Raw genomic sequence first — 13,763 nt, forward strand, 5'->3', positions numbered from 1 at the left:
AGCGACCAGTCAGACCATCTCTACACAGCAGCTGAGACCAGGACTCAAACCTCTCTGGATGACCAGGATATGGCTGATCCTCCTCCACCCGGGTCACCGTCCTGTTGTTGTGAGACTAATTAACACCAACAAGACTACAAAGAAACAGGAGGGTGGAACTGGTAATAAATCAACAAGTGGCGGTCCTCCCTGGAACTCGTCTGGTGCGAAGCCGAAGACTAAATCATTTTCCTGGGTAATGGGAGGACGACTAACGGGCAGGGCACAGCGCCCTGAGATTTGTGATATGACCGGCTGGCCTGCATTATCATCCGGGCAGAGTGCCTCTTCAACCCCTGTACCTAGTAGGACACAGCCGTGGACAGCTGCAAAAGGGAAAATAAGCAACAAACCCTGATTGTGGGTGACTCTGCTGTAAAAGATTTAAAAAACAGTAAAAACACCAAAATACTCTGTTTTCCCAAAGACACGGTGCCTGACTTGGCCCAAAAAAATCCCAGATATTGTGGCAGCACACCCAACTGTGAAGAACATTATTCTGCATATAGGGTCAATGATGTTGTAAAGCAACCGTCTGAATTGCAGAAACTGGTTTAAGGAACTGCTTGACACAGTCACCCCCCTAAACGCAAATGTGTTTATCAGTGGTCTATACCGTCAGTCAGAAGAGGAGATGAGAGATTCAGCCGACTGTTGGGACTAAACAAATGGCTTTCAACTGAATGTACCGTCCATTCTCTGAAGTTCATTGACAATTTAAACATTTTCTGGGAGCGCAGACATCTTTTTAAAGCAGATAGACTTTCCCTTAACAAGCAAGGAGTAAAGCTGTTCACCTCTAATCTGCTTTACTTTCTGCGCTACACATCTGCTCCCTCTGCCAAGGTCACAAAACAAAAGGAAGACACAACAAAGTGCGGCAGTGATCCAGACAGCCCCGCCTGTGCAAAGATTTGACCATGGGAGACCAGAGAGCAGAGACACGAAACTCCACTCCCCTCTTCACCCGTCCAGCACCCCTCAAACCTTCCCAACCCGAACCTTCTGAGGATTCATCGCTGTCTCTACTGATGTCTCCACACCCCTTTCCTTATTTCCCCCATCAATTATGCACCCTTCCTACCCCCATGGCTCAACCCCGGGCAAAAGTAAAACGCCAAGCACCATACCAGGATGTCAGAAAACTCCTTCCCCCCAGACTGATAAGGACGCTTGTGTGCAAAATCTCGCAAGCACTATCTGATATGTGCCGGGCCTTGGCTGCAGGACTTGTTGGGGTTACAGTCAGACCCGAACACAGAACAACACAGGACGACAGGAAAAGGTAACAAAAGGTTTAATCCACAAAGGAACACACAAAACAAAAACCAAGGAACAGGAGACGGTGAAGGTGTATGTGGTAATCCAGTCCGGGGAAGCTGCACAGATAGGTGACGGAACACAGTATCTGTGACGGAACGAAAAAACAAAGTTAGTCAAATAGCAAGGTTAGTAGAGCAACGAATACTAAGTGACTGGCCTAGTTACCACTTGGGAGTATGTAACGAACTGGCGCTGAGGAGGTGGTCAGCCCGGGTTTTAATACTGTGGTGGTGGTGATGATGACGAGAAGCAGCTGTGCAGGTAGACGGATAATGGAGATGAGCTGCAGCTGTGCTGGCAGACCGTTCCCTCCAGGACGCCCTCGTGTGGTGGACAGATGATACAACACAGACAAACTGGGGAAAGGGAGGAATGGCTTACAAAAAGGCAGCAGAACCACAACAGGACTAGTGATACTAATGACTCTTTCAAAGACAAGCCTGGGCCCTGTGGATTCAATTCTTCCTCAATTTATGTTGTGATAGGTAATAGGAAAAGAATGGCGAATAAGCACTTAACTGCAAACTTAGCAAATTTAGCATCCATTCCTCGTCAGCTACAGCCTGTCCCAAAAAATGAAAACACACTAACACTAGCCTTACTAAACGTCAGGTCTTTGGCAGGAAAATCATTTTTAATCAATGATTTTATTACAGCACAATCTAGATTTTATGTTTTAACTGAAACCTGGTTAGACCATAACAACAGCGCTGCTGTTCTCATCGAGTCAGCTCCCCTAACTTCAGTTTTATGAGTGAGAATAGAGTGAATAAGAAAGGAGGTGGAGTTGCTATTTTGTTTAATGACTCATTCCACTGTACGAAAATATGTTATGGAAATTTGTTTCTTTTGAATATGTTGCTCTTCAATTAAGATCTTCCCCTCAAGCGATGTTTCTAAATATCTACAGGCCACCTAAATATTGTGCAACCTTCATTGATGACTTCACTGAACTGCTGTCTATAATCTGTATTAACTTTGATTGTGTAATCATTGCGGGTGATTTTAACATTCATGTTGACAGCCCCCAGGACAGGGGGACCAAAGAGCTGTGTTGTGTTTTTGAGAACTATGGACTGACTCAGCATGTGACAGAGCCCACTCACAATATGGGGCACACTCTGGACTTGATTGTCTCCAAAGGTCTGAACATCTCCAAGGTTTTGGTGACTGACGTTGCTCTCTCTGATCATTCCTGTGTTTTCTTTAACGGCACTATCTCTGTGCCCAAAAGTGTCCAAACAAAGATAATCAGAAAACGGTATATCACTGAAAACACCAGTGAAACATTTATTCAGCTTTTCTCCTCCACACCCGCCCTCTCTGGGCTAGCAGTCAGTGAGCTTGTAGATAATTTCAACTGTAAAATTACAAATGTTATTGATGCCATTGCTCCCACTAAGGTCAAAGTTGTCTCTGGTAAGAAAAGATCTCCATGGAGAAATGTCCTACTGATGAGAACAGAAAAAAGAGAGTGTAGGAAAGCTGAACGAAGGTGGCGAAAAACAAATCTCCTGGTCCATTATAACACCTATAAAGAGAGACTTCGCATTTATAATTTGGAACTGAGGAATGCAAGAAGGTCCTTCTTCTCTGATATTATCTCTAGAAACAATAATAATTCACGTGCTTTGTTTGCCACTGTTGATAGGTTAACAAACCCTCCAGTACCAGTAGCATCTGAACTTCTATCTACCAAGGCCTGCAATGACTTTGCCTCCTTCTTCAAAGACAAAATTCTGAAGATTAGACAAACAGTCAGTGCCTCCATATCAAGTACAGGATATGTGTTGTCACAGTGTTCAAGCAAAACTAGTTCCAATATGACAGAATTTCATATAATCAACCATGAAAACCTGGAGGACATTATACAACATCTGAAATCCTCCTCCTGTTGCCTTGATGTTCTACCAACGGGTGTTTTCAAAAGTGTTTCAACTTGTTTGGCTTCTGATCTTCTACAGATTGTGAACACATCCCTTCTTTCAGGTATCTTTCCACAGGCCCTGAAAACTGCAGTAATCAAGCCACTCTTAAAAAAGAACAACCTAGACAAGTCACTAATGAGCAACTATAGGCCAATATCAAACCTTCCGTTTTTAAGTAAAATCATTGAAAAAGTAGTCTTTCAACAACTCAACCATTTCTTGTCACTAAGCAACAGTTTTGATACCTTTCAGTCGGGTTTCCGACCACACCACAGCACTGAGACGGCTCTCGTCAAAGTCTTTAATGACATCCACCTTAACACAGATAGTGGCAAAATTTCAATCTTAGTATTACTTGATCTCAGTGCTGCATTTGACACGGTCGACCACGACATACTACTAAACCGATTGGAAAACTGGGTAGGACTTTCTGGCTCAGTACTAAACTGGTTTGAAACCTACTTACAGAATAGGGATTACTTTGTGACAATAGGTAATTATACATCCGAGCATACAAATATGACGTGTGGAATTCCCCAAGGCTCTATTCTGGGGCCTCTTCTGTTTAACATCTACATGCTCCCACTGGCCCAGATTATGGAGAACAACAAAATAAGTTACCATAGTTATGCGGACGACACACAAATTTACATAACCTTATCGCCAGGGGACTATAGTCCAATACAAAAACTGACTAAGTGCATTGAACAAATTAACGACTGGATGTGCCAGAACTTTCTGAAATTAAATGAAGGAAAAACTGAGGTGGTTGTTTTTGGAGCAAGAGAGGAACGATTAAAAGTCTGCGCTCAGCTTCAAACAACAATTTTAAAAACAACAGACAAAGCCAGAAATCTGGGTGTAGTCATGGACTCAGACCTGAACTTCAACAGCCACATTAAGACAATTACAAAGTCAGCCTATTATCACCTTAAGAACATATCAAGGTTAAAGGACTTATGTGTAAACAGGACTTGGAAAAATGGTCCATGCTTTCATCTTCAGTAGACTTGACTACTGTAACGGGGTCTTTACAGGTCTCCCTAAAAATCAATCAGACAGCTGCAGCTGATTCAGAACGCTGCTGCTCGAGTCCTCACTAAGACCAAGAGACTGGATCACATCACTCCAGTTCTGAAGTCTTTACACTGGCTTCCTGTGTCTCAAAGAATTGATTTCAAAGTACTCTTGCTAGTTTATAAATCCCTTAACGGTTTAGGTCCAAAATACATTTCTGATCTGCTACTACACTATGACCCCCCCAGACCTCTCAGGTCATCTGGGACAGGTCTACTACTACACTATGACCCCCCCAGACCTCTCAGGTCATCTGGGACAGGTCTACTTCTGTCCCAGAGTCAGAACTAAACAGGGTGAAGCAGCTTTCAGTTTCTATGCTCCTCATATCTGGAACAAACTCCCAGAAACCTGCAGATCCGCTGCTACTCTCAGTTCTTAAATCAAGGCTGAAGACCTTCTTTTTGATGCTGCCTTTCTTTAAATGAATTCTCATTTCTTTAAATTTCTTATGCTGCACTGTAACTTTTATTCTTGTGTTTATGTGTCCTAAGGTTTATATTTGTTTTAACTGTCTATTCATGTGTTTTACCGGTTTTTAATGCTTATGATTTTATTAACTGTTTGTACTTGTGTTTTATCTGTTTAACTGATTTTGTGTAAAGCACTTTGAATTGCCCTGTTGCTGAAATGTGCTATACAAATAAAGCTGCCTTGCCTTGCCTTGCCTTGGATCACATCCCTCCAGTCCTCACTAAGACCAAGAGACTGGATCACATCACTCCAGTTCTCACTAAGACCAAGAGACTGGATCACATCGCTCCAGTTCTCACTAAGACCAAGAGACTGGATCACATCGCTCCAGTTCTCACTAAGACCAAGAGACTGGATCACATCGCTCCAGTTCTCACTAAGACCAAGAGACTGGATCACATCGCTCCAGTTCTCACTAAGACCAAGAGACTGGATCACATCGCTCCAGTCCTAACTAAGACCAAGAGACTGGATCACATCACTCCAGTTCGGAAGTCTTTACACTGGCTTCCTGTGTCTCAAAGAATTGATTTCAAAGTACTCTTGCTAGTTTATAAATCACTTAACGGTTTAGGGCCAAAATACAGTGGTGTGAAAAAGTGTTTGCCCCCTTCCTCATTTCCTGTTCCTTTGCATGTTTGTCACACTTAAGTGTTTCGGAACATCAAACCAATTTAAACAATAGTCAAGGACAACACAAGTAAACACAAAATGCAATTTGTAAATGAAGGTGTTTATTATTAAAGATGAAAAAAAATCCAAACCATCATGGCCCTGTGTGAAAAAGTGATTGCCCCCCTTGTTAAAACATACTATAACTGTGGTTGTCCACACCTGAGTTCAATTTCTCTAGCTACACCCAGGCCTGATTATTGCCACACCTGTTCACAATCAAGGCATCACTTAAATAGGAGCTGCTTGACACAGTAAGGTCCACCAGAAGATCCTTAAAAGCTACACATCATGCCGAGACCCAAAGGAATTCAGGAACAATTGAGAAAGAAAGTAATGAGATCTATCAGTCTGGAAAGGGTTATAAAGCCATTTCCAAAGCTTGGGAATCCAGCGAACCACAGTGAGAGCCATTATCCACAAATGGCGAAGACATGGAACAGTGGTGAACCTTCCCAGGAGTGGCCGGCCGCCCAAAATTACCCCAAGAGCGCAGCGACGACTCATCCAAGAGGTCACAAAAGACCCACAACAACGTCCAAAGAACTGAAGGCCTCACTTGCCTCAGTTAAGGTCAGCGTTCATGCCTCCACCATCAGGAAAAGACTGGGCAAAAATGGCCTTCATGGCAGAGTTCCAAGAGAAAACCACTGCTGAGCAAAAAGAACATCAAAGCTCGTCTCAATTTCTCCTCAACCATCTTGATGATCCCCAAGACTTTTGGGACAACATTCTGTGGACCGATGAGACAAAAGTGGAACTCTTTGGAAGGTGTGTGTCCAAGTATATCTGGCGTAGCAGGAACACTGCATTTCATAAAAAGAACATTATACCAACAGTAAAATATGGTGGTGGTAGTGTGATGGTGGGGCTGTTTTGCTGCTTCAGGACCTGGAAGACTTGCCGTGATAAAAGGAACTATGAATTCTGCTGTCTATCAAGAGATCCTGAAGGAGAATGTCCAACCATCTGTTCGTGTACTCAAGCTGAAACGAACTTGGGTTCTGCAGCAGGACAATGATCCTAAACACACCAGCAAGTCCACCACCGAACGGCTGAAGAAAAACAAAATCAAGACTTTGGAGTGGCCTAGCCAAAGTCCTGACCTGAATCCTATTGAGATGTTGTGGTATGACCTTAAAAAGGCCGTTCATGCTCGAAAACCCTCTAATGTAACCAGAGGTGTAGTGGTAAAAAAAGAGGTGGGTAAACTATAAATTCTGCGATCAGGTGGACCACGACGCGATCACCGATAAGGGGGGCCACGGTCTACCGGTGCACCCTGATGACATTGCTATAGGCAATTTATCACTGGTTGTTCCCTCATAGGTCGCACAATCAGTATTCAGTTCATACATTAATCAAAGTTCTTGTTAAAAAGACTCAAGAAGGAATTATATGGTTGAATCTATAAAGTTACTAAATGACAAAACAGAGACAACAAAAATATGTGTAAAATATTCACATATAACAAGCTGGAATCAAAGACCTTTTACTTTGTCTTAACAAAAATACTCAAACCAACTAATTGATTAACAAAATAGTTGGTGAATACAGTTTTTTCCAATTGCTAACACAATAAATGACATGCATAGAACAATTATTTAAACTGACACACAGAGCAAAACCTCTTCTCAAGTCCCCAAAAGTCTACACATATTTATGCTTCACACACATTTGCAAGACACAACAATCTGACATAAAGTCACATGTTTACCATTTTCAAACCCATTCATCATTAACTACATGGAGGATAGTATGACATGACCGACGAATCTTTGACTTTAGTCTGCCGCTTCCTGCTTATGTTTTAAGCCCTCAATGTTGACTTCCAAGCAGCGCTGCGACCGGGACTTCAAGGCACCCAACCATTGCCCAATCCTAGTACATTACAGGTAGGCTCAGTACCCCAAACACCGCAAGAGATTAGTCAACACTGTCAGTAATGTAGCGCAATATGATGGACTTCGTCTTAGGTTTAACAACCTATGAAACTAATAATGAACAATATGAAACTAAAACGACATAAGCTTAATTTAGAATGGCTTTGGGACAATAGGCTATTCAGAGGTGGGTAAACGCACTTTGGAGGTGGGTAAACGCCATTTCCGAATTTTGAGAGGTGCATAAACGGCGTTTACGCGCGTTTAGCCTCCACTACATCACTGAATGTAACTGAATTAGGACAATTCTGCAAAGATGAGTGGGCCAAAATTCCTCCAGGACGCTGTGAAAGCCTCATTGCACGTTATCGCAAACGCTTGGTTGCAGTTGTTGCTGCTAAGGGGGGCCCAACCAGTTATTAGGTTTAGGGGGCAATCACTTTTTCACACAGGGCCATGATGGTTTGGATTTTTTTTCACCTTTAATAATAAACACCTTCATTTACAAATTGCATTTTGTGTTTACTTGTGTTGTCCTTGACTATTGTTTAAATTGGTTTGATGTTCCGAAACACTTAAGTGTGACAAACATGCAAAGGAACAGGAAATGAGGAAGGGGGCAAACACTTTTTCACACCACTGTATCTAATGAATCAGGCTTTTAATACGTAGCTGTGGTGGGACAGTTTCATTCTTCTGTTTCTTTGAGACCTTTTCCCATTTTACTGTTTCTATGTTCTCTCTTTCTATTGGATGACGTCATTATACTGTTTCTATGTTCTCTCTTTCTATTGGATGATGTCATTGTACTGTTTCTATGTTCTCTCTTTCTACTGGATGATGTCATTATACTGTTTCTATGTTCTCTCTTTCTATTGGATGACGTCATTGTACTGTTTCTATGTTCTCTCTTTCTATTGGATGACGTCATTATACTGTTTCTATGTTCTCTCTTTCTATTGGATGACGTCATTATACTGTTTCTATGTTCTCTCTTTCTATTGGATGACGTCATTATACTGTTTCTATGTTCTCTCTTTCTATTGGATGACGTCATTATACTCATTCTGTTAAGCACCGTAGCCTGCTGGTTGCTGTAAAGTGTTATATAATTACATTAGATTGATTTTGATTGGTAGATTGATTGGAAATGTCTTGCTATCGACCGCGCGTGTGTGCCGCGCTTCTGCGTAACGTTAAGCCTACGGTTTTGATTATTATCCTAAACAATAAATCAGGTAATCTGGCTTTCATGACTCAGTGCCTACCCTCTTACTGACATCACCGCACGTCACTGCTGAACTCGTCTGTCTGGAACGTTCTACTCGTCAACTCCAGCTGTTCTTTAGTTTCAGAGAGAGGTTCACCTCACTCCTAAAGGAGGTAAGAAACAGCTTCATTATTAGGGGGGGGAGGGGTGTGTGTTTGTGTGTGTGTGTGTGTGTGTGTGTGTGTGTGTTGTGTTGTGGTGTGTGTTTATTATACATACAACTTCTATCTGTACACAGTAGTCAGACGTTACCGGTGCCGTCTGTGTTTTAGCTGGAAACAAAGTTTCTGTTTCTGTGTTGAAAGCAACCACAGGCCGGACTCCACTCCCTTTCTTGGCCAGGAAGTGTTGCAATAGTCGATGTGCAGACTCACCGCTGTGTGATACCCCTTATTGATCCTATGTGGATACTCCTTATTGATCCTATGTTGATACCCCTCATTGATCCTATGTTGATACCTCTTATTGATCCTATGTTGATACCTCTTATTGATCCTATGTTGATACCCCTTATTGATCCTATGTGGATACCCCTTATTGATCCTATGTTGATACCCCTCATTGATCCTATGTGGATACCCCTTATTGATACTATGTTGATACCCCTCATTGATCCTATGTGGATACCCCTTATTGATACTATGTTGATACCTCTTATTGATCCTATGTTGATACCCCGTATTGATCCTATGTGGATACTTCTTATTGATCCTATGTTGATACCCCGTATTGATCCTATGTTGATACCTATTATTGATCCTATGTTGATACCCCTTATTGATCCTATGTTGATACCCCTTATTGATCCTATGTTGATACCTCTTATTGATCCTATGTTGATATCCCTTATTGATCCTATGTTGATATCCCTTATTGATACTATGTTGATACCCCTTATTGATCCTAGGTTGTAAATAATATTCATCCTAAAATTTTCAGCCAGTAAATCAATAACACGGAGCCATCATTTTCATGAGCAAATGTCTAAAATATGATTCTTCAGCATATTAAAACCAACAATGTTAAAGTGTAAATCTACAAAAATCTATTTATTATGTTTCTCTTCCTGGAAATGTTCAAAGAGGAAACACACACACAATGTAATGATTAAAAAAGGTAGTGTCTCCAACCTTACCTCAGTTATGTGTGTGTGTGTGTGTGTGTGTGTGTGTGTGTGTGTGTGTGTGTGTGTGTGGTGTGTGTGTGTGTGTGTGTTATTGCATGTTAACTGTCTGCAGTGGATGTGCTAATGCTGAGCCTCTCTGGGCGGGTCCTCTTGGTTCCTGTTTCTAGTTCCTTTTTCTCTCCAGAGTCCGTGTCTCAGTTCTTTCTCTCGACGTGGATCTCCACATGAAGGTCTCTGAACTCGTCTGTCTGGAACGTTCTACTCGTCAACTCCAGCTGTTCTTTAGTTTCAGAGAGAGGTTCACCTCACTTCTAAAGGTGGTAAGAAACAGCTTCATTATAACGGGGGGAAGATGGAATGTGTGTGTGATGGTGTGTGTGTGTGTGTGTGTGTGTGTGTGTGTGTGTTTACGTCAATAAGTGACAAAGGTCAACAAAGGTGTCTGTGTGTGTGTGTAACCATAATTGTGTGTGTCTTTTTGGGATGTTTTGGATCATCGCAGGGACAAAAGATGGACACGCCTCAGGAAGTCGTCTTAAGAATCTTACAAGCCTTGGGAGCTGAGCACTTTGAAACGTTTAATTGGCACCTGCAGCAGGAAGGAGCCCTCAACGACTTCCCAGCAATCCCAAGGTGTAAACTGGAGAAAGAAACCCGGCTTAACACCGTGGATATGATGCTCCAGACCTACAGTAAACACATTATTGATGTGACCAGAATAGTTTTAGTGAAGATGAATCGATATGATCTGGTGAAGAAGTTACCGCGTCATGGAGAAGTCAACACCCCAGAAGGTGAAGGTAAGTCATATTCATTATAAATTCAAAAAATGGATGTAACAAAGATCAAACTTGTATATCCCAGTCGTCAACAACCCATAGCTGTGTTACCTATGTCTCCCTCTCATCTACAAAGATACATATATTGTGTTGACAAGAAGAGAACAAGCTCCCAATCCTCCACCAGAGGAACTACATTTAAAGGGTCTCTGACATCAAAACATGATGAAACCCAGTCAGACTGTTTTGGTAACTGCTGGTTAGAGTCAGCACACTCTGATGTCACTGGAAGAAACTGCTTGGGCAATATTAATTCCCTCTGTTATTAGGTCATATACCTTCTGGTTTATTGGACAATGAGGAGTTCCTAGACGTATGACTGAGACACAGTATAGCAGTAACAAGAGGAGAAACTCAACAGAACGCACCCATGACCGAGCTGCAGCTCCTCCATCTTGGACTGAACCCACACAACCTTCTCTAGAGTTTGGCCTCTTGTTACTTCTATACTTTTTGACTGAGACACCCAACATATCAGTGTGTGTTCACACTCACATTCACCAGAACAAACCCTCATTGACATCATTGTTTTATTCATTCAGAGATTCGTGCTGAGTGTCAGAAAGAACTCAAATCTAAGCTAGACAGGAAGTTCCAGCGTGTGTTTGAGGGGATTGCTAAAGAAGGAGACCAAACTGTTCTGGATCAGATGTTTACAGAGATCTACCTCCTGAAGGGAGGAGCTGCAGAGGTCAATGATGAACATGAGGTCAGACAGATTGAAACAGCATCCTGGAAACCAGACAGACCAGAAACAATAATCAGACAAGAAGACATCTTTAAAACCCCACCTGGAAGAGATGAACCAATCAGAGCAGTGATGACAAAGGGAGTGGCCGGCATCGGGAAAACAGTCTTAACACAGAAGTTCACTCTGGACTGGGCTGAAGGCAAAGCCAACCAGGACATCCAGTTCTTATTCCCATTCACCTTCAGAGAGCTGAATGTGCTGAAAGAGAGAAAGTTCAGCTTGGTGGAACTTGTTGATTACTTCTTTGGTGAAACCAAAGAAGCAGGAATCAGCAGGTTTGAAGAGGTCCAGGTGGTCTTCATCTTTGACGGTCTGGATGAGTGTCGACCTCCTCTGGACTTCCCCAACACTGAGATCCTGACTGATGTTACAGAGTCCACCTCAGTGGGTGTGATGCTGACAAACCTCATCAGGGGGAATCTGCTTCCCTCTGCTCGCCTCTGGATAACCACACGACCTGCAGCAGCCAATCAGATCCCTCCTGGGTGTGTTGACATGGTGACAGAGGTCAGAGGGTTCACTGACGCCCAGAAGGAGGAGTACTTCAGGAAGAGATTCAGAGATGAGGAGCAGGCCAACAGAATCATCTCCCACATCAGGAGATCACGAAGCCTCCACATCATGTGCCACATCCCAGTCTTCTGCTGGATCACTGCTACAGTTCTGGAGAAGGTGTTGAAGACCAGAGAGGGAGGAGAACTGCCCAAGACCCTGACTGAGATGTACATCCACTTCCTGGTGGTTCAGTCCAAACAGAAGAATGTCAAGTATGATGGAAGAACTGAGACAGATCAAACCTGGAGTCCAGAGAACATGGTGATGATCAAGTCTCTGGGAAAACTGGCTTTTGAGCAGCTGCAGAAAGGCAACCTGATCTTCTATGAATCAGACCTGACAGAGTGTGGCATCGATATCAACGCAGCCTCAGTGGTCTCAGGAGTGTTCACACAGATCTTTAAAGAGGAGAGTGGACTGTACCAGGACAAGGTGTTCTGCTTCGTCCATCTGAGTGTTCAGGAGTTTCTGGCTGCTCTTCATGTCCATCTGACCTTCACCGACTCTGGAGTCAACCTGCTGGCAGAAGAACAAACATCATCAGCACGTTTCTACCAGAGAGCTGTGGACAAGGCCTTACAGAGTCCAAATGGACACCTGGACTTGTTCCTCCGCTTCCTCCTGGGTCTTTCTCTGCAGACCAATCAGAATCTCCTACGAGGTCTGCTGACACAGAACGGAATTAGATCAGATACCAATCAGGAAACAGTGGAGTACATCAAGGAGAAGATGGATAAGATCTGTCTGCAGAGAGAAGCAATCTGTTCCACTGTCTTAATGAACTGAATGATGGTTCTCTAGTGGAAGCAGATCCAACAGTCCCTGAGTTCAGGAAGTCTCTCCGCAGATGAACTGTCTCCTGCTCAGTGGTCAGCTCTGGTCTTCATCTACTGTATCAGAAGAAGATCTGGACGTGTTTGACCTGAAGAAATACTCTGCTTCAGATGAGGCTCTTCTGAGGCTGCTGCCCGTGGTCAAAGCCTCCAAAAAAGCTCTGTACGTCGGATTTATTCATCAATAAATACTCTGCTATCTTTTTACAACAGGAGTTAATAATAAATAACTTCCTGTTGTCTCTCCAGGCTGAGTGGCTGTAACCTGTCAGAGAGAAGCTGTGAAGCTCTGTCCTCAGTTCTCAGCTCCCAGTCCTCTAGTCTGAGAGAGCTGGACCTGAGTAACAACAACCTGCAGGATTCAGGAGTGGAGCTGGTCTCTGATGGACTGAAGAGTCCACACTGCACTCTGGAGACTCTCAGTCAGGATTCATTAACCGTTCAACTGATGACCATTTAAACTCTGACTAACTTTAGTTGATAAACAGCTGACGTGTAGCTTTGTGTTGATGATGTGATGAACTTTAGCAGTAGTTTTGAGACTCAATAATTAAATCCTGCAGATGATTCTAAAGATTATTCTAAATCTGGACTAAAATGATCCTGGACAACAACCAAAGAAAGAACTAGCACATGGCTCCACGTGTTGACAGGGCTTCCTGTGTGTTGTTCTGTGTGTTTCCAGTCTGTCAGGCTGTCTGATCTCAGAGGAAGGCTGTTCTTCTCTGGTCTCAGCTCTGAGCTCCAACCCCTCCCATCTGAGAGAGCTGGACCTGAGCTACAATATCCAGGAGACTCAGGAGTGAAGCTGCTGTCAGCAGGACTGAAGGATCCTCTCTGGAGACTGGACACTCTCAGGTACACACACTGATCAACAAGAAGGAGATATTAGTGGAGGACGTTTTAAAGGAGAACATCTCCAGGAACTAAAATCATAACTCCCTTTGTTAATAGTTGATGGAGTTTGGACAGATATCTGTCTGTGGTTTTAGA

General features: G+C 43.0%; 1 protein-coding gene across 1 annotated transcript; it reads left to right on the forward strand.

Moving 5' to 3' along the window:
* Positions 1-10,302: 10,302 nt before the first annotated feature.
* LOC116680458 (protein NLRC3) lies at positions 10,303-12,679 on the forward strand (the record flags this gene model as incomplete). Its single annotated transcript, XM_032509491.1, has 2 exons — positions 10,303-10,592; positions 11,174-12,679. Coding segments are annotated over exons 1-2 (1,795 nt in total), but the record flags the coding sequence as incomplete, so codon positions are not given.
* Positions 12,680-13,763: the final 1,084 nt, after the last annotated feature.

This window comes from Etheostoma spectabile, unplaced genomic scaffold (assembly GCF_008692095.1).
Source record: "Etheostoma spectabile isolate EspeVRDwgs_2016 unplaced genomic scaffold, UIUC_Espe_1.0 scaffold00018463, whole genome shotgun sequence".
Lineage (NCBI taxonomy): Eukaryota > Metazoa > Chordata > Actinopteri > Perciformes > Percidae > Etheostoma > Etheostoma spectabile.